The 21037-nt window shown below is 42.1% G+C and overlaps 1 protein-coding gene across 1 annotated transcript in view; it reads left to right on the top strand.

Annotated features, from left to right (window-relative positions):
• Nucleotides 1-20761, top strand: part of cdh11 (cadherin 11, type 2, OB-cadherin (osteoblast)) — a 95470-nt gene extending 74709 nt beyond the window's left edge. Inside the window, exons 8-16 of the mRNA XM_073482604.1 lie at nucleotides 2815-3002; nucleotides 10119-10232; nucleotides 10879-11018; nucleotides 11625-11761; nucleotides 14357-14478; nucleotides 14578-14695; nucleotides 16478-16729; nucleotides 18020-18171; nucleotides 19163-20761. Of these exons, the coding sequence (XP_073338705.1) occupies nucleotides 2815-3002; nucleotides 10119-10232; nucleotides 10879-11018; nucleotides 11625-11761; nucleotides 14357-14478; nucleotides 14578-14695; nucleotides 16478-16729; nucleotides 18020-18171; nucleotides 19163-19525 (1586 nt within the window). The 3' untranslated portion in view covers nucleotides 19526-20761. The remainder of the gene's footprint in view (nucleotides 1-2814; nucleotides 3003-10118; nucleotides 10233-10878; nucleotides 11019-11624; nucleotides 11762-14356; nucleotides 14479-14577; nucleotides 14696-16477; nucleotides 16730-18019; nucleotides 18172-19162) is intronic.
• The last annotated feature ends 276 nt before the right edge of the window (nucleotides 20762-21037 follow it).

The following is a 21037-nucleotide window of genomic DNA, read 5'->3' as shown; positions in this document are numbered from 1 at the left end:
TTGGAGCAGCTTTCCAGTTTCCATTCAAGCTGTTATATTTTTTTCTTTCTTCCACTCTTGATCTCTCTGTCTCTCACAGACTTGTTGTCCCTGTAACTCTCTCGTTTCACTTCATTATCAAGCGTCTCTCGTTTGACAACCACGAGAATCCATCACGGCACAGACAGGAGGAGGAGCAAAAAAAAGAAAAGGAAGGCAAATGAGAAGTGATTGTTTTTTAATTCTCTCTGACTTCGGTCTTTATTAGACTGGCATGACAGAGAGAGGGTTTATACTGCTAATATATGTCCCGCACAGTCCTTCACAGCTAGCTTCTTTCTCGTTCTTGTTTAAACATGAACAATGCAGAACAAAGCAGACGAGAAAAGCTGTGAAAGATAATCTTTTGTTGATGTCTGCAGGATTCTATTTGCACATGTCATTTACCCCCCGTTTCTTTTAGGATTGTGAAGACAGAATCGTCTATTTTCATCACCAAAAAAACAAACCAGAATCTATATAAAAAAAATCCCTGACATGACTTGACAAGATGATTACAATTCAAATGGTATTTCTGAGACTCTGCAGGCTTCTTCAAACTTCTATTTGAAGTTTCTCCCCCAAGTTGAGGCACAAATACATGTGATACCGTGTGGAAGATGTCCCTTTAGTGTAATAAATGGTTATCATCTCACAAGTGAGAAAATGAAAGCATGCAAAGCTAAATTGCCTCATGTTTAATAACAAAAAATGCTCTCTGAGAATCTATTCAGTGCTGTTTACCACAAAGCAAAACTCTGAGCTGAAGTCCACAACCCGCCACAGCAAAAATAACACACACCACAGCCACATATTAGCTCTCTGCATGAATAAACAACCCTCCAGTCAACACTTAAAATAACTGTCACTTGAATTTAAAAACATAGCTGCCAAGTTTTTAAGAAAAAAAACTACACTATAAAACTAAACCACATTTTATATTTAATATAAAAATCCATCTGCATTATCGTCTTCAGCAGGGCTGCCAAAACGGGACCTGCCATAAGATTTGATTGGCCCAACAGATGTCTCTAATGGAAATAATTAAACAAATAAAAATGTAGAATATTAATAGCTGGTTTATTTTTTATAAGAAATGCTCTTCAAATATGTAGGACACCTAAATATCAGTTATTTTTTCATAATCTAAGCAGGGCAGGCAGAGTGAAGGAAAGAAGTCAATTAAGGAAACTTGGGATCTCTGTACTACGGAAGCTCTGAGAGGCAGATTTAAAACAACAAACACAAAAAAACCTCTAAGGAACTAACTAACAAAACATTATCCCTGAAAAACTCATTTTTTCACCCGTTCTTAAGTCATGAAGACAGAAACAAAAAACAGCTGAAAAAGTGTGGGCACCCTTGGTCTGCATGAAACCACATCAAAGTCCCCAGTATGAGTAGCAATAAAATACAAAGTAATATAAGGCATTATTGTTGTAATATCAATAATCACATTAAAATTACTGACCTAAGAGATTGTGGGCATTACATCAGTTATATTTATGAGGCTCTTTATTGCTTGTTTACATCTAAACTTTGCTGGTTTTATGAGCTCCTCCTTCCACTAAACTAAAAAAACAACTGTGATTTACGAGTGCGTGACCAAAAAAGTAAACACCTCACAGAAACTACATTTCCTGCACAAGCGGTGCTCCATTTTTAGCCACACATCCAGGTATGCCGGCCTGCCTGTGTGTTCTGTCATACAATGTTTAACTCAGCTGCCAGAAGCCATTGAAGTTAAGCTACTTAGGAAAAGCAAGAATGGAACGACAGGAGAAGAGAGGGAGGAAGAGGGCAAAAGGAGGGCAGGGATGAAATGAGCTTTTAGCCAGAATAGGCAGACAGACGTGAGGAGGAGACAGAGGAGGAGGAGGAGAGACAGACGTGAGGGAAATAGGGCGGAGAGAAGGGAGGAGAGGTGAGGATGAGTGGAGAGATTTAGAAGGGTGGAGTGGAAAAGGGAAGAAGAAAAAGAAAGAGGTGGATGGAGGGAACAGTGTTATACCAAAAGTGTGTCAAACAGTATGGAGATGAGATGGAGAGGATGGATTTGGTCGAAGGAGAAACGTATGAAGGTTGGAGGGATTTAAGGATGGATGGATCAAGTCCTGTGGATCGCTCTCAGAAGCCACATGGCCGAATGAATTTCCTGCTGCACCTGGACGAGCGGGATAAACATGCTAATAACGTAGAGCCCATAAAATGATGAGTCCACTCTGTGCTCAATGCCTGAACCGTTAAGTGGGAGGAGGCGAGGAGGGAGGAACTGGGGAGGTGCAAACAAGAATGGGAAGAAGATGGAGGAAGCAGGGAGGAAATGACAGATATGGGAAAAGAGAAGAAATAGGATGATGGACAGAGGTGAGAGCAGAGAGAAAGGTTTTATGATGAAATGAGCAGAGACTGGAGACAGACGAGAATAAGAGAGAAGAAAAGGTACCCGAGAGAGGGAAAGAAGAGACGAGAGAGGAGACATATGGTCCTACTGCTCTCATTCTGCAAGCCAGGTGTCTACGACACACACACACACACACACACACACACACACACACCTGACACTATAGGGGGTATTAATATCCTTGAGGCCATATGAGACAGATGGTATAGTTCCACGTTAATCCCTCTGTGCCCTCCAAAACTGACCCTGACTCAGATAGTAAACACGGTGGCAGCCGGCCAGGACTTCTCTTCTCCAAAGAGCTGAACATAAAAAGCCAGCGGTGATCAGAAGTCCACCAACTAGCCAACCACAGCCAAGTAAATTCTTTTGCTTTTGTCTTCCCGCTCCAGGTGTGTATCCAATGTCCGTATCAGAGGATAAAGTGCCAGGAGAGGAGGTGGGCCGCCTCAAGGCCAAAGACCCCGACCTCGGAGACAACGGAATGGTGAACTACCGCTTAATAGACGGCGATGGGATGAGCATGTTTGAGCTGAGCACCGACTCCGAGACCAGAGAGGCTGTCATCAAACTGAAGAAGGTAAAGAAATGAAAGAAAGAGACTCATGGACCTAAAACCTACTATAACTGTTTTGGCCATTCGGGGAGGAAAGGGGGAAATAAGGTGAACAGCTGACATCACAAGAGTCAATGTCAATGACAAAATATCTGGCTCTTTAGCTGCAAAACACTCCACTTACTGATCATAGTCACTCAGCAGGTCATGAATAATGTTTATGGCTGAAAATGTAGCTATGACATCAGCCTCTGAATCGAAACAGCTAAGTTGCAGCCGCACACTTAAGGAGCTGAAGGTTACTATAAAGCTTCATGAACAAGGGGAGCTGCAGATCTGGGAGATAACGCTGTAATAAACACCCCTTTAACACTGATACACTGCAATTAAGAAATATCAATTATAGCCACTTTCACTTTATAGCCCTCGCGTTTCCCTTTGGTACAATGTTACTGTTGGTTGGGTAACGGCAGACGTGCTTCCTCTGTGCCATCTGGGAAAAGTCCAGCCCGATGGCGAGCCACACTGCAGAGTGAAAGTGATTTTATAGGAAATCAATCTATATGCGGTTGGTCATTTTTCTACAGTCATCACACTGTGCAAACAATATTTATTTCCAAATGTTACGTCTAAGCAGAAAAGTTCACCATCGCCAGTTTAGAGAGGAATTGAGAAAGGTATGACTTTGGGAGGTCAAATGTATTTAAAGCTAGCCAAAGCTGTTGGAAGGCATTAGTACTGTAGATGGGTTACAGTAAGTTTTTCCACATAAAAATCTTTATGCTACAGAGCCGAGAGGAAAAATAGACGATTTAATGATTCATTTATAGAAAGCAGTTCCCAGTGACAACTCAAGATTTCCATTTACACTGGGAAGGGAGAAGGTAACATAAGGAGAGATGTTCAGTTGTTGTTCCTCTGGTCATGAAAATCCAGCATACAGAACATTTGATTAGTAAAGATAAGACTTTATTAATCCCCGAGGGGGAAATTCACAATCGTCGTAGCACTTTATGGTCGGGAACGTTGGTCAAAAGTGCTGTTTGCTGATAGTGGCTGCACAAGCAGCTAGCACTGATGGAAACGAATGCGTCATCAACCATTATTTTTCAATATAAACAGCACAGAAAAGGAGTTCAGCCTGCACTTTTCCTTCAGACACAGCAAGTTAAGTGCAGCCTCAGTCAGCCCACAATTCAGTTCTGTCTGAGAACTGTGTCTTAATCCCGCGCGCTATAATAGAAGAAAGAAAAGGGTGATTGACAAAAGAAAAAGAAAAATACGGAGCAATAAGGCAGGTGGGTGGAGGCGAAGGGGGAGGCGGCGCCGTGTTCCTTTTTCCCTGACGACCCTCGCAGGTTCTTATTATGTTTGATACGAACACTGGCTGGCCAAGGGAGGCATGAAAGTTAATGCACTCTCGCTCACAAAACCATGGAAGAGAGCTCATCTTCTGCACTGTGACTGTAACCCACACGTGCACACAGACAGACACACACTCTATAACTATAGCTCTCAGTGATCCAGCTCAGCGCACACAATTACTTTTTCTCACTCTTTTCTGTCGCTCCCTCTCTGTGTCTGTCTAATGCTCACACACACACACAAGCACGCACACAGTCTCTTATTCTCTGAAATACACACATTCAGTCCCTCCATCTCAAAAACACACACAGCGGCCTGTCAAACACAGACACGCGCACACACACACACATATTATTGTACTGTATGTGTAGCTGCAGGTCAGGATTATGAGCTGAATCTTCCAGTGAGCTGCGGTAGCCTGCTTTTCCCTGCCGGGGCGTCCGACCTCGGAGTCTCTCAGTTACAAAATAATGGCATTTTTCTGTAGTTGAGCTGTCAGTATGTGAGGTAAAATGACACCAAATCAGTCTACTAAAAGGTTATTATATTATTCTCTTGTGGAAAGTTATCCTAAGAATTAAAAGAGGACATTTTTCCGAGAGCATTTTAGGTTCGTCAGACATTCAGTCGCACAAAGGGGCTCCAAACCATATCCTTATTTGGTTAAAGTCTTGGCAGTCAAACCTGTAATTATTATGTATGCGCTTTAAAACTATGATGGCATTCATGGCAAGCTGCATTTTCCTGTCCAGACAGCAGTGACGTTGCTCAAAAGAGCAGCCAGCCTTAACCCACTGCTTGTTTTTACTGATGCGGTGGGAAAATCTCTGTCTGAATCAATCGATACGAGTCTGTTTCATGCTTTTTTCTCAACCAGCTGCATGAGCGATTCCTTTGGAGCTCAGTGCAGGAGCTTGGCATTAAGACTGGCAGGGTTAGGGGGCTCTCTTCCCACTGGTGTCACCAGCAGTGAGCAGGGAAATGAGTGAATAATAACAATGAGTAATGTGCTCTCTCCTCGCTCAAAAAATACAATTTGTGTGTCCTGGAGGGAGGCAGTTAACCCAGAGAGCAGGCATCTGCGTGGTTTTAGTGGGCAGTAATCAGCTGGGAATTTGTAAATTTGCAATTTAGGGAAGCACTGAAACACAGAATGCCCTGACTAGATAAAAGCACATGGGAACAGTTAAAATGTGTAGTTTTCAAATGAGGATCCTTCAAAGAATATGTCACTGACTTAATGTGTTGCAGAGCCAAACAGGGCAGCCCAATCAAAGTAATGAGAGGAACTGATTATACTCAAGTGGGGGGCACTATCTGTGTGTGTGTGCATGTGTGTGTGTTTGGCTTTTGACCCACCTAAAGGTAGGAAAGTTTGCTTGAGATGTATTAAATGTGTGGGTGAACCTCTTACGCTCAAACTCAATAAAACGAAATCTAGACAGGACCATTGATCTCATTGTAAAAACACAGTCTGGCACAATAAAAAAAAACACACACACACACACACACACACACACACACACACCAAAGCTGAATGAAGCCACATGTCAACACTTACGTCTTTTTTGGAAAGCAGTGTTAGTATGAGCTATAAAACCTCAATTAATTTAATGAAAACTGTTGCTCTCTTAGGATTAATTCAATGTAATTAAATTGTTTGAAGTCATGTCAACCCAAAACTTGAACTCATGATGACATGCTTTCAAACCGTTGACTGCAAGTGTTGTTATTTGTCACGAAAGGAGTGGATGTTCTTTATTGTCCCAGAGAGGCACTTTGGTTTGCAAACAGTAGTGAACACGACTAATACAGAATAGAAAAAAGAAAAATACATATAATTAATGTCATAATAAAGTTGCAATGAGCAATGAAACACTAAAAGGTCATCAGCGTTTTGTTAAAGTGTGTGTGCTATAGAAACTAGGCCTTCAACTTGTTTCAGAACCCGACAGCTGAGGAAATAAATGATCTCAGTTGATCTCATCAAGGAGGTTAATGTTTTCACCCATGTTTGTTTGTTTGTTTGTTTGTTGGTTGGTTGGATTGTCAGCAGGATTTCCCACAAAACTTGGATTGACGACGGGTCATTAACTGGAATTATGTCTCACTTTCTTTAACTTCGCAATGATACAGCGTTTTTCGACATCTTGATGAAAAAAAACAAAAATACATTCTTGGATCTGGTGAGCTTAAATTATGGTTAAGCAGTTATGGGGCAGTTTAAAATTTGGAGTCATACAGTTTGATATTGGATGAGGCTTGATTAAATTTAGAGGGGACGGTCGGGCGTTGGTGGATGTTTGTGTATGCGTTGGAGGCAAACACACACCAAAAGTGCTAGGCAGTGAAAACAATTGGACGTGGTGCCAAAGCGTGTAATTACAATGTCACGTGGTGCAGACTGGCCCGAAAACTTTTTTTCCCATGAGCTAACATTGTGAAAGAAGTGGCTGTCAAAAGATGGATTCATTGTTGAGCATAAAAACCCTCATGAAATCAGATTCTGATCCATCTATTGATTCGTGTTATTGGAGGTCTAAACCGGAAGCGGCTCCCCGAAGCAATGCTGATGACCCCGGGAAGTTTTTTTGGCTTCATGCGCCACCGAGCAGCTTTCAGCTTTCCTCTGACGCTATAACCAGATTCCCCCTCAATAGATCCATGGGTGTGAGGGCACTGACTAATGCCAGGAGCTATCAAACAACAATCCCTCTTCATAAACGCCCGTGTCTGTTAGAATAATAGCTTAATAGCCTAAAGCTGATTTGAAGTGTGTGCCTCTGTGTGTGTGCAACAGCACTTCTGGCCCTCTCAATCTTGACATGGATGTTTATGTATGTTTGTGTGTCTGATTATTGTGTTTTGATGCCTCTCAGGGGAAATCAACATATTTTGCCCCCCCGAGGGCAGTGCCACACAATTAAAAAGGCCAAACGCTCACTACACTCACACACCACACACACAAACGCCTGTGAAGACTCGCACCTGAAGACACTTTCAAATCAGCTTCGGGAGAGGCCTCCACTAATCTCTATTCTCTCACTCCCCTTCTCACAAACACACACTTGCGTACGCACACACACACGGGGATGAGCTTTAATCAGCTATTCTCTTTCAACTGTGTCCTGACGAAAGCAGTCCACAGAATATTAAGGAGCTGTGTGTGTGTGAGTGTGTTCAGGAGAAAGAGAGGGAAGGCATTATTGTGAATATTATTACCGCACACTGATTACATAAAGAAGGAGAGGATGAGGAGAGAGGGGATCTATTGACTGAGAGACGGAGGGACAGAAAGAGAGAGAAGACGACAGAGACGGAGCGAGCGTGACAAAACAAAAAAGGGGAAATGAAAGAACTGGGTCACATCAATCCTTTTAGCACTGTACCCATCATCAACACGTTAAACACCTACACCGACACCACAGAGTCAGAAGCTGCTGCGAATCAGTGTGTGGAACAATCCATCGAAAGGGGAACATCCCTCCAGCATTGAGTCATTTTGGCAGCAGCAACACATGAAAACAGTTTATGAATCTAATAGATTAAAAGAGCTTTTGGGAGCTGTTTTCAGAGGGGTTACCTGCAGATGATGGTGACCGGCCACCGTGTCTGATCACTCACAACAAAAGGAAAGGATTATGGAATACCCTCGCCCCGAAAAAGACGTTCATATCATGCAAAGGTTTAAATCTTCCCCTATGAAACCGGACCAATTTCCAATATCGCTATCTTCAGTGTTACTGTGGCAACCCCTGGTGTTATCACAATGCTATTTGCCATTTATCTGATGGAGATGGAAAAGCATGGATGCTCGCTTTCATTCAGAACTTCCTACAATCAATCAAGTCATCAAATAAATAAGAGCAAAGGTTGCACCTGGCAACCAGCGGTGCTCTATAGGCTAACATTAGCAAATTTTGGGCATTGTACGTGTTCAGAAGGGGGTGAAATGCAACACTGAGATACATTAAAATGCTCGACTGTCATTCCTAAATCAGAATAACAGTGTAACGTTAGCTAGCTGGCTGTTTTTGGCTGCCGAAAAGGACCCTAATACATTGAAATGATGGAGAGTTCTCACAACCCTCAGCTTGAAGTGTGCCTCTGAAAAACCTCCATTTCGAAGGTCACGTAGTTCTAACACTTTGCCCGACCTCCTTCTCCAAATAGGGATCAGGACACCCTACCCCGAGGCATAAATACACTAAACGGAGGGGTAGAGCTGCTTTAAGTGGTGTGTTAAAGATTAAACCTTAGTCTTATCAATCAGCAGCAACCCATACATAATATTTGGTATCAGTAGTTTTGGTAACCATTTCTAATCACTGGTAACCCCCGGTAAACCTTGTGTGTCAAACTCATAAATCCACAGCAGCTTCACTGTGAATGATTTTACAACACTTCACACGAGGCTTATGAGCCCTCGCTCCTCCCGATGGGATTTCATTAAGTGATGATAGCATGGAGATGAAAAGATCAAGCTCGCTCTTGGGACTTTGCCAGTTCAACATCTCCATACTGGCTGGAAAAATAGTGGTGGGGGGAAAAAGGGGTTATTATCAGGGTTTATAACACAGCACTGATACCCAGAAGACATTTTTTTTTTTTCCACTGTGATTATGGCTACGACGGAGCCGCGGATGAGTGCAAGTCGCAGCCAAGTGCTGTTGGCAAAGCACGAGTCCTCATAATCATAGCAGAGAGCATCTCTTGGGTATTATAGCTTTTTATACAATGACTGCCAACACTTTTGTTGACTTACAGGTTTTTCCCTGCAGTAGTATACGCTCAGTACATAAGAATAGAAGTCAGGAGAGAGGGGAGGATGAGTTAGATGTACGTACTGTCTAGCTGAGGGTCATCTCTTTGTGACTGCTGTGCCACTTTTTTTTTTCTTTTATTATGGCTGATAGAAAATGTGAGAGAAATGTGTGATGTTTTTCAGTTTGGGCATTGAATGACTTACCTCAAAGCACACGCTCAATTCAGTCAATTTAATATCAAGGCCATTAAAAGTCAATGGGTTTTCTCCCAATACAGAGTAAGTGAATTGAAAGCTCAGTTCAATATGAGAGAATTGAATCTCAGAGTTGTCCTCTGGCCTCAGGGATTTTAAATGTATTCCTAATTCATCCGTCTCGATTATAAAAGGTGTAGTAAATGAAAAACCATAGAATAAAAAATAAAAAGCCAGTGTTACTCTCAGATTGTCGTTCTTCTCAATTTCATCTCCCACCTTGTGAGCCAAAAACACTTTCTGCTCCCTTTTATCATGTGTCCCAAACTCCCAAACCTAATCCTGGCTCATTAAAAAACAGACCAGTATTGTTTTCATTGGATGATGAAAACGGCCCAACAGAAACAATCGAAATGATTCATTCATGAATCATTCTGATCCCAAAATACTCATATCATATCATGTAATATCGTGCAATACAAATTATCTTGAGGTAAAAAGGCAGCATTTGGGCTACTCCTGATTTTGTTGCTGTGTAATAGTGGTGGACTTTCAATACAAGTGATATTACGCCTGTTTTTCATTCGTGTAGCAACAGCTCCCCCTATCAGACGACCAGGATACAACACTGGACACTTCTCAAAGCCAGTGTCTGCAGTGGATAATCTGTATAGAGCCTTTCGGATATCATTACACTGCAAAATGATAACACAGCTTTTGAATGTGTGTTTGCAGTTATTTTTAAATAAAATGGGGATGAATGTTGATTTGAAATGAACTCATTAACTGACCTCTCCTCTCTCTCTCTCTTACAGATGGTGGACTTTGAGACTAAACGGTCGTACACTTTGAAGGTGGAGGGATCCAACCCTCATGTTGACCCTCAATTCCTCGCTTGGGGGCCTTATAAGGACGAAGCCACGATAAAGGTACACATGAAAAATATGTCTGTCAAACATAAGAGTGTGCTTGAGTATGTTAGAGATGATTAAAGATGGAGAGATGGATTTTTGCACTTATTTTGCTTCTCATGGCCGATACCGATAAGTTAAGTTTATGCGGATTTGAGGGTAAGAAAGGCGAGCCAAGATGGATGTTTTAATGTACCATAGCTGTAATAAGATTTGTCATGTTAAAATGACTTTTCCCCTTCTTTCTAAACACTTTTGGAACATGTATTGCAGGTTGCAATCGTGGTTGTCTTCCTCTGTAACTGTAAAAACAAATACCCACACTGCCGACAACATGTTTGGCTCACGTGATGTCATGAGCACAACTTCCTGTGCTTCCTCTGTTTTTACTGGTGGATCGCAAACTAGCTGAGTCAAGGAAAGCAGTTTGGCCTCATCTTATCGTCTTAAATTTCACCTACCGATAAATAGCTGAAAATACAAATTTCCCAATATCAGACCAATTACTTATCCGTGTAGTATATATTGTGCATCCCTAGTGTATGTGTTTATGATAATGTGAGAAGTTTGAGTGTTAAGAATAAGACAGAGAGCTTTTATGTGTGTGACTTGATAAATGTCACAGGAGCCTTTATAGCAACTCTTTGTGTTTGTGCGTCTGCAGATATCAGTGGAGGATGCAGATGAGCCCCCTGTGTTTGTAGCTCCCAGTTACACCTTTGAGGTAGAGGAGAATGCACCCGAAGGCACCCTGGTGGGTCGCGTCCATGCCAAGGACACTGATGTTGCCAACAATCCTGTCAGGTAACACACGCACAAACACTGAAACACACACTGTACACACACACACACAAACACATTTACTGAGTCAGACTTGCAGCAGTGGGAGAATGTGAATTTTTCAGAAGTGTAAATTCTCATGGAGCAACGCCAAAAAAGCAAATACTTGTAAATAGTGTTCCTTCAGCTACACTGAACAATGATAGATGAGCTTGGCTTTACTCTCGTACTTTTATGCAGATTACATATACAGAAGTTTTCAAAAGAACAGGGAAGCAAAACAGGATTACAAAAGCATAACCAGACACAATTTATACAAAAAACCAAGTTGGAAACAGTCACTGGGTCTTTCATGTTGTTTAACTCTGCAGTGTAGACTTAGTATATTACATACAGACATGAATACATGCCCAATTATCTCCATAATATCCTTACTGAAGCTCAATGCATCCCTCCTGGAGAGACTTCCCCTCAATTCAGTGTTCATTCAGAAAATGCGGGTGTCTAATGTCTTATAACACAAGCCGTAAATGTCTTGTAATGCACATTTAGCAATTTAATTTTCTACAAAGTGCTTAAGCCTAACGTGTAATAGCATAATAACGCCTGTTGTGTTTATTCTCCTCATAGGTACATGATCCCTCGGTACACAGATGTAGAGCAGTTCTTCAGCATCAACTCAGAAGACGGCATGATAACCACGACGAGACCGCTGGACAGAGAAGCACAGGCCTGGCATAACATATCCGTGTCAGCCACAGAGATCGGTACGTATACGCCCCAATATACAGACATGTGAAGAAAATTGGGACTGAATCCGATGTGTGTGGGCCATCGTGGTATGAGCTGAGACAGCACTGTGACTCATTACGGTTGTGCCTCCACACTCACACCTATTACGTTTAAATGTGGAGTGACACAACGACTCTGAGAATGTCAGCGCTAATTGACTGATATTTTCAGACGCTTAAGCAGAATAGTTGTCGGGTATCCTAATGGTACTTTTGGGCCAATTGGGACTCAGGAGGCAGTCAAATCTTAAAGGATAAGTTCACCCAAAAATGAAAATGTAGTCATTATCTAGTCAAGTTTCATAGCCTCCAAAAAAACCCAGCGTTGCAGCATTATCCTTAACAGCTGAAGCGGATGGGGACTTGTTTTAAAAGGTTATCCTAGTCTCCTCCTCTTCAACGCTGTTTTGCTGTGAAGCTCTAGAGATGTTTTGTGGACTATGTAACTTCCCCCAACTTTCCATCAGTAATTGGGGTGACTAGATAATAACTGAATTTTCATCTGAAAATCCTTTAATCTGCGCTTCCATTACCAGTTTCAATGTGCCAAGTCACAATTGTGGTGCACCATCTCCGGGGCTTGGTCAAAGCGCACCCAACCGCCTTCAAGCCGGTTGTGGTGACGTCAGATCATCATTCAGGGACAAATGGTAGCTTCCTCTCCCACTTATCGTCATCCTGTTTCCACTTTTCGAGCAATAAGTGGTAGATGCCAAGCAAAAAAATCACGTGTGTGGCTCATGTGCAATTTGTTCTACTGAACATACTCAACAGTACACTGATGTACTTAGGATGGAGAGACAAAGTCAAAGATGAACAAACAGATGGAAAATTCCCAGACAGCCACCAGGCTGTACATTTGCTGGCATCCAGAGCCCAACCTGTCATTCTGCGGTGCTGGATACACTCCACGACATCTTATGTGCAACATTTAAGTGGATTCAAGCTGCTGTCTTTAATTTTTTTTCCCTCTGGGTGGGACTAAAGTTGGAAATTTTTGCTGTGAATGTCAGTGAAGAAGTGCCTAGACCTCAGTTGAACTAATTATATATTCAGCTTCAGCCAGGAGGGATTGTTTTTTATGCAGATCATTGGCGATATTATTTTTGTTGAGATAATCCAGCTGTAAGGCTTTATGCCCTGACTGTTGACACTGAACACTCTGTCTGTCTGTCTGATGTTGTTTTCATGTAGTGTTTCGGTCAGAAATAGAAACAAACAGAAATGCTATGTTTCGTTGGCTATTGATAGAAGTTATCTGAGATTTGTCCAGTAAACTCTGGTCAAGTCTGCCTCCTTTATTCTTAAAGTGTTAGTTTAGTTTAATTTGGATACATGAAAGAGAAAGAGACATAAATTAAAGAGGATCTGAAGGCTGAGGACAAACAGCTGCTGAAGTACCACTAAAGTTTAAACTGTTAATAGATTTCAACTGTCCGCTCGAATTGAACTGTGTATTACTGAGTGAGTGAGGTGGTTACAGCACAGAAGTACAGTCCTGTAGACAGATACTCTGCGACACAAAAACCAAAACCCGATGCAGTGAAAAAGAATTAAAAGTAAAAACTGTTGAGGCACCACTAAAATATTAAACTATCCGTCTCCACCACAAACACTCTTGCTAACTATACAAAGAGAGTGAGGGGAGAAAAGATGGGAATGCCAGTCGACCCACAGGGCCTCTGGACGTTTTCTCTCTCCAGCTTCATCCCCACAAACCCTCCAGCCAGCGAGCCTCGGCGGCCCCACCCTGGTATTCTGTGGTTGGGGCTCAAACTAGCAGAGCGCCGCGTGGTTTCCCTGTGGCGTGCTAGACGCCAGACGGCCAGATGGAAACGGGCTCGTCGCCCACAAAGCTAGGACCATTGCAGGCTACGCTTACCGCTAACAGGCCCTGGGAAGCTAAATAAATGCCTCGTAATGACAGGGTAGTGGAAAAGTCATACTGACTAGAATTGCAAATATGTGAGGCAGCACAATGTAGAAATGGATGGTTTCTCTTTTTTGCATGGACAGAAAAATTCACTCTGTCTCTCTTAGTTAATATTCTGAATGAATCAAGAGGTTGCTGTACGTGTCTATGTTGGCTGTTTAGACATAATTCTGTCAGCATCACACTATTATTTTTCTTTTTTTCCCCCTTCATTTTAATCTCCAGCAGGCACAACTTGACATTTGTCACTTTTGCATATCAAAAAAGGGCTCTGGCAAAATAAAAGCGTGGGAGCCGGCTAACTGAGTGGCAACGCTGTCTAACGGGATATTTTGATGTCTCACAAACTCATGTCTGTAATTTTTGCAAATCAAAAATAACAAATAGCTGGCTGAGTGGCTGACTGATTGACAGCCAATCTCGCTGGGAAATATTCATAGTTAGCTTTGTGTTCAGCCAATGCCAAACATGGATTAGAATACAGACAGACAAGCAATCACACGCAAGCCACAAATGACATTCGGTCTGTAATGAATTTGACACTGCTTTGAATTTTTTGTACACAGCAGAACACTGATCATTTTGCCCTACTCTGTGTGTGTGTGTGTGTGTGTGTGTGTGTGTGTGTGTGTGTGCAGGGGGTCACCACCAAGACACCAAAGTGCGTGTTAACATAAAAGTGAAAGACGTGAATGACAACCCTCCAGAGTTTGCGACCAACAACGAAGTCCTCATGTGTGAATCTGTCGCGCCGGGGAAGGTACGTCATACAGTAGATCAGCGTATTTGGAGGGTAAACAAACATATATTTAACAGTACGTGACATTAATGTTTTTTCCTCCTGACGTGTGTGGTTTAGGTTATTGAGACAGTCAGCGCAGTGGACAAAGATGAGATGGCTCACAGGCAGCACTTCACGTTCAGCCTCGCTCCGGAAGTCGCCCACAACAACAACTTCTCTCTCAAAGACAACAGAGGTAGACGACCTTTAACGTATTATTTTCGTCTTTTACTCTCACCTCTTTTGCTCCAGTTCATTTCTTCATGTTTCCAACACCTTCTAGCAGCCAATCTTAGTGTCTCTTCATCTACAGTCTCCTCTCTCTCTCTCTCTCTCTGTCTCTCTCTCTCCCCTTTCCCTGAGATTAGATCAAAGCATAACCAGATGGAGGCTTACACTACCTTGTAGAAAGCAGCAGGTGCTCTGAATTTCCCTCACACACACAAATGCACACGTGTCCTGCGGGCTGTATTAATTGCAGTGGGGTCTCTGTCCGTCTGTACACATATCTTTGGGGGCCAACTGATTGAATTAAGTTTTGCGAGTGCTGGGAGAGAGAGGAGAGAGCGAGAACAGACAGGGAGGAAAGAGGAGAAGCAACACAGATAGATAAAGCTATAGCTGTCGGAGATGGAACATAAAAGTGGAAATGTGAATCAACAGGGAAGGGATGTGTGGGATTTAAGGGACCTATTGGGCACTATAATAAAATCAGGGAGTGTATCTGTAATACACAGGGCCAGCAGTGCCTCCCTGAGACTCCTGTGTTTCAATATGATAGTAGAGACGCTGCATAGGGAGACTTCCAGAGCAGAACTGACACCAAAGAACAAAAAAAAAAGCATAGTTGATAGCTAGCTAGATAGCTAGATAGTCAATCCATCTGTCCACATATTCTCAGACGGCTCAGATCCACAGACACACTCACACAGCTGTCAGGGAGTACCAGCGTTGGCAGGAGGCTGATAGCAACAGATGACAGTGACATCAGCAGCAGAGGGTTGGGAGTTACCTCCACTCTTTTGAGGGGGAAAAGTTTGAGTCCCTTCTGACTTTTTGTGTTTTCTTTATCTTGTTTATTTCTGTGCAAGTGACTGTGTTGCATCATTCTTTCCTTTTTACCTGGGCTTTAGTGCAGTGCATGCTTCGTGCTTGTTTGTCTTCATCAAGCACTATATTTTCTACAGTATTTAAGCTGGTACCTTTATTTTTTTTTCACTCTGGGTGGGACTAAAGTGAGACCTTGTTAAATGTTGCTTCTTCGCCGCATAATATTCACTTTCTGTAGGAAAGTTTGGAAAAAATACTGACGTGCAAATTATTGGCACAAAGGCTTTAGGATTTAAGCTAAAGGTTAAAACATTAATGTAGCCATCGGGGGTCCTCACAAGTATAGTGATACCAGTATATGAATAATATAACTTTCCATCCAACAATTCTGAACTATTGTCCCTCCATTGCTCATGGTCACTGCAGTGCATTAGCTTTCAAAATTTCTTACTTATATTGCTGTACAATGTATTTTTAATATAAATGTTAGGACTGTATTCTCGGTGATGAAACTCCTGAAATGGCTTCTTATATCTCCGAGTGCCTGCAAAAAAAGCGAATGTGACATTAGAAAAGAATTATTTAGATAGTGAGGAAGAGAGAGGCAGAGCAGAAGCAGAGGCAGAGCCAGCGAGCCCATGTCAGAACAGCAGTGACAGTAGCTTTTGATTACATTTCCTCCCTAACTGAAGAAGAATGGATCCACTACTTAACAGCAAATAAATATCACCAAAGTCACACCTCATTGGCTCTTGGTATTTGTAAAGTCCAAGCTATGATAGAAGTCTGAACACCTAGTTTGGTATTGGCCGTGTGCTTGCTGTCTTTTACACTCTCCCGTTCTCTGATAAATCAAAGAGGATCTTTCTATCGTTCCACCTGCTCATCTTTCTATTCTGACCAACACCTTTCTATCTCCCCCCCACAGACAGCACAGCCAGCATCTACGTGCTCCGCAAAGGATTCAGCCGTCTGACCCAGGATGTTTACTACCTTCCCATCGAGATAAATGACAACGGTTTCCCCTCTATGAGCAGCACCAACACCCTGACCATCAGAGTCTGTTCCTGTGACAGTAAAAACACCATCCTCTCCTGTAATGTGGAGCCCTACGTCCTACCAGCCGGTCTCAGCACGGGGGCGCTGATAGCTATACTGGCCTGTATCGTCATTCTGCTGGGTAAGGAAGCTGACATTTTGTTGGTTTTGATATGTTAGCTTTGGTAAGGATTACTGATTCACATAAAGTTTTCCTTGTTGTGGATTCAAATTCTGACAAGTTGCTGCAGGGATGATGTATTATTGAAGGCCACCCTTGAAGTTAGCATTGCTCTGGTTCCCTCAACAAAAAAGCCAATGGGATTTTTCCAGTTGGGTTTTTGGATTATTGCAGAAAATGAGCTCTGTGGCAAACACATGTTTATGATACTGAGATGTTTCATTCAGCAAGATAATCTTCACAAGTGAACACCACTTTTTTATGATTTTTGAAGCTTAAATGCAATCACCAGGAGTAAAACGCTAACGTTAGGCTATAATCGAAGTGTGGTCGCATGACCTCAACGACACCACCACTAAGCTTTCCACTACACTGAAGTTGGCCTTTAAAGACGGACTAGTGAGTAGATGAATCTCCATGTTAGGTGTGATGACGTTTAATGTCCCCAACAACCTCTGTAGTAATTTAGCCACTTGTTAGCAACACAAAAATGCTTTAAAATACACAAGTGGGGTATTAACGAACATTTTTTTATTTCGTAGAACAAAACATGAAAATAACCACAGACATCTAACCAAAAAGCCATTTGAAAAACCCATTGAAGTGCAAAAATGCTGACTTATTTCAAGGTTTCAGGACTCATTCCTGCAGCACTCTATTGGTTGCCTGATTAAGATTATCTTACAGTGTGTTTACAGAATGAGTCTTTTAACAAGTCTGTAAATTTGTTGCCCCAAATATATCAAACATGCTTGATATTTACTTAACATGGATATGAAATCTGGGGAACTGAGTCAAGCTCTGAGTCACTCTGTTAATGCTCTGATTAGAAATGTACTCGTTTGAGCTTCTGTTAAGATGAGAGGTCCAGGAGACAGCCTTAGGTTTCTTCTTTTCTTTCATATTAACCCACATTGCAGCTGTTACCTGTCGTTTTCCTTTTATAAATATATACTATATTATTAACTTGTTAATACCACATTTGACACCCAGAGTACTACAAAACTGAGAACCTTTCAGAAGCCTGACACGTTGACAACCACCTGCAATTAAAACGGCTTGTGTGTGCATTGCAAAATCCAATAATGATATTAATTTAACTGTCCAAGGTCTAATTACACTATCTCCTACAGTGTAAACTAATTATCTAATGCTCACGTTGCTCATTTTTTCACAGAAACTGTGTGAGGATTGTTATGTAATCACAACATGCAGAACATTTTTTTGATTTGTGTGTTTTTTCTTTGGCAGCAATCGTAGTGCTGTTTGTTGCACTGCGGCGTCAGAAGAAGGAGCCATTGATAGTGTTTGAGGAGGAGGACATCAGGGAGAATATTATCACTTATGATGACGAGGGAGGTGGCGAGGAGGACACGGAGGCTTTCGACATCGCTACACTGCAGGTATGAAAAGGAGTGTGAAAGTGAGAAAATCAACCTCCTACTCTTTTTTTGTCAGTTTTTGTCCAAGGACATAGTAGGCACAGTAAGGCTTAATACCATCCCAATTTTTACTCCTACCCCTAGTTTTCCAGTGCACCCAGAACAGAGTCACAATGGGTAGTGTTTGAAAACACTTCCCTATGAAGTGGGACAACCCTTCATGACCCTCATATGTCATCAGTTGTTGTTAATGCCATATTAAACAAATGCAACCAGACATTTCAAATATGCCTTCTTCAGCTGTGGTACATTATTTTGCTGGAGAAATCCTGGTATTATTTCAATGCTATTTGCCAACATTAGCATCCTGTGCTCCTACTCTGCCAGTCTGCACTGATTTTTGAGAAGTGGTACCAGGTGTAGCAGCTTCACTCCTGGACTTCAGTAGGCATTACATATTGGCCGTTATACTATGTCATCAAACGGGGGAATGCAACATTGAAATATGTAAAAATGTGGGACTGTCATGCACAAATCAGAAAAAACAATGTAACTACTAACAATGTTAGCTACCAAGAAAAAGCTTACCAGTAGCGAATGTTTTATGATTGTTAAAAAGGAAAGGACCGAAATACATTGAAATTGAGTTCTCAAAGCCCTCGGTTTCAAGTGTGCCTCTAGCCCTTAGCCCTACCCCTTTACACCAACAAGAACCCTACCCTGAGGTGCACACAAAACGGAGATACACAAATAGATTAGGGTTCAAGGGGTGTTTTGGGATTGAGCCTTAATAAAAGGTAAAGGCATATGAGGATTAGAAGTAAAAGGTGGTCCAAATAACAAATTACATTGACACAACCAGGAATTATTTCAATTTTGTATTTCATATACAGTTTTGTTGAGGATGCACCTCATCCTTACAATTCTCTTTCTCATTAAACTTGAAAGTCTCTTTACAGCCTTATCTGACTGTTAAATTTTAAAACAAGGTGCTTTCTCTCTAATTGCTCAGAACCCAGATGGTGCCAACGGTTTCCTGCCAAGAAAGGACATCAAACCTGAGCTCCAGTATCCACTCAGACCCGGCGGCCGTCCAGCAGCCAACAGCGTCGACGTTGATGACTTCATTAAGACTCGAATCGCAGAGGCCGACAGCGACCCGACTGCACCTCCTTACGACTCCATTCAGATCTACGGCTACGAAGGCAGAGGATCGTTGGCTGGGTCGTTGAGTTCCCTCGAGTCTGTCACAACAGAGTCCGACTTGGATTATGACTATCTGCAGAGTTGGGGGCCGAGGTTTAAGAAGCTGGCAGATTTGTACGGGACCAAAGACTGCTCTATTCATGATGGGGATGATGGTGAAGACTCTTAACAGTGGTCTTTCTGAGTGGACGCCCCTGATTTCTGATTAATTGATTCCATGAGGATTTGTTAGCTGAGGGTTAACACTCCTCAATACCCAATTGTTACCACCTGATCAGTTCATGCCAATTCGTCAACGGACGTTAACAGCTCTCCCTCCCGTGGCGCCTCCCTGGTCCTCCAGGATGATTTGTTAATGAACACTTAATGAACGCTTGGACTCGAACCGCTCCCAGCTTCTCCTAAATCTCTTCTTTCCCCCCTATTTCTCTTCCCCACTCTCTTTCTACAGACTGAGCATCGCAGGGCTGGGAGATTTTGTTATGTCACCAGTTTGTTGGTTTGAAAGTAAATTGTTGGGAAAAAAATGTTGCTGTATGATCAAAAAGACTTGCTTATAGCTAAATGTTTAGTTTATTAGAGGTTCTATATACTTTTGTGGACTGGATTCACCTACTTAGCCAATGGTTCCTGAGAGAAATGTTATTCCCTGCACAGGTTCCTGAGTGGGATGTATTTCCCTTAGTTGCTCTCTTAGTGGTGTTTGTAGTGAACACACAGGAAGAGACGAAAAGAGAGATACAAGCAGAATCAAAGAAAAAGTTAGAATGGGATTCAGCAACTGCCTGATGTTAGGAAAGAGAAATAAAAGGTAATGACGACGTGTCAGTAGGATCAAACAGTCAAACAAAACTCTTTGCAATGTGTTGTTGTGTGTGCAGAGTTCAGCAGGTACTGTTGTTTAGATAGCGTGACCCAGAGGGTTGTTGATACTTTGAAGACGCTCACAGCATCTTCACAGTATGGTGGCCTTATAATAAATAAACAACAACTCCAGGGGTAAAACACAACACGTGTAATGAAAGAGACCGCTAGCTTGAGTAGCGACACACAGACGAACACACAAGGACTGAGTATCTGTGAAAATGCTACTCAAATACCTGTTTGTTTTTTTTTTACTCCCAAAAAGAGACGGACTCGACACGGATTCAATTGAAAAAAACTGTGGATGATTCTTCGTTTTCATTCTTCACTGCAGAGAAGACGTGAAAAAGAAAAGCTGCCCTTCTCCACGCCCGGCCGCCCTGTGTCCCCCGTTCCTCCCATCAACAATCACTTCCCATACCGAGTCCACCGATGAATGATCACTTCTCCATTCAGAGTCCACCAATGATGATCAATCACAATGAGTAAAAACCTGTGAGCTCTAAAAATCGCCTTAAACTTTATGGACACTCTTGCAACGCAGTGCATTCTCTTTTTTTCTCCTTTTTGTTTCTTTTTTGTAACTTGAAAAGTATATTCAGAAAGCAAAACTATTGTCCATGTTAGGTATGTACAGAGCAATGTGCAGACATGTGATATATCACGTTGAGGATCCAACTTGCGCCTCGTGCATTCTTCAAAACAGGATGTGCCGTTTCTGCCAGCACGGTAAATGTAGACCAGGAAAAACGTGCCTTGTGTTTTTTTTCCCAACACCAGCTATGTTAGCAGCAACATTTGTTGTATCAACATGTGT

This window comes from Pagrus major, chromosome 15, assembly GCF_040436345.1.
Source record: "Pagrus major chromosome 15, Pma_NU_1.0".
Lineage (NCBI taxonomy): Eukaryota > Metazoa > Chordata > Actinopteri > Spariformes > Sparidae > Pagrus > Pagrus major.
Note: the sequence above shows the minus strand (reverse complement) of the source record. Positions and strands in the feature narration are given on the sequence as shown.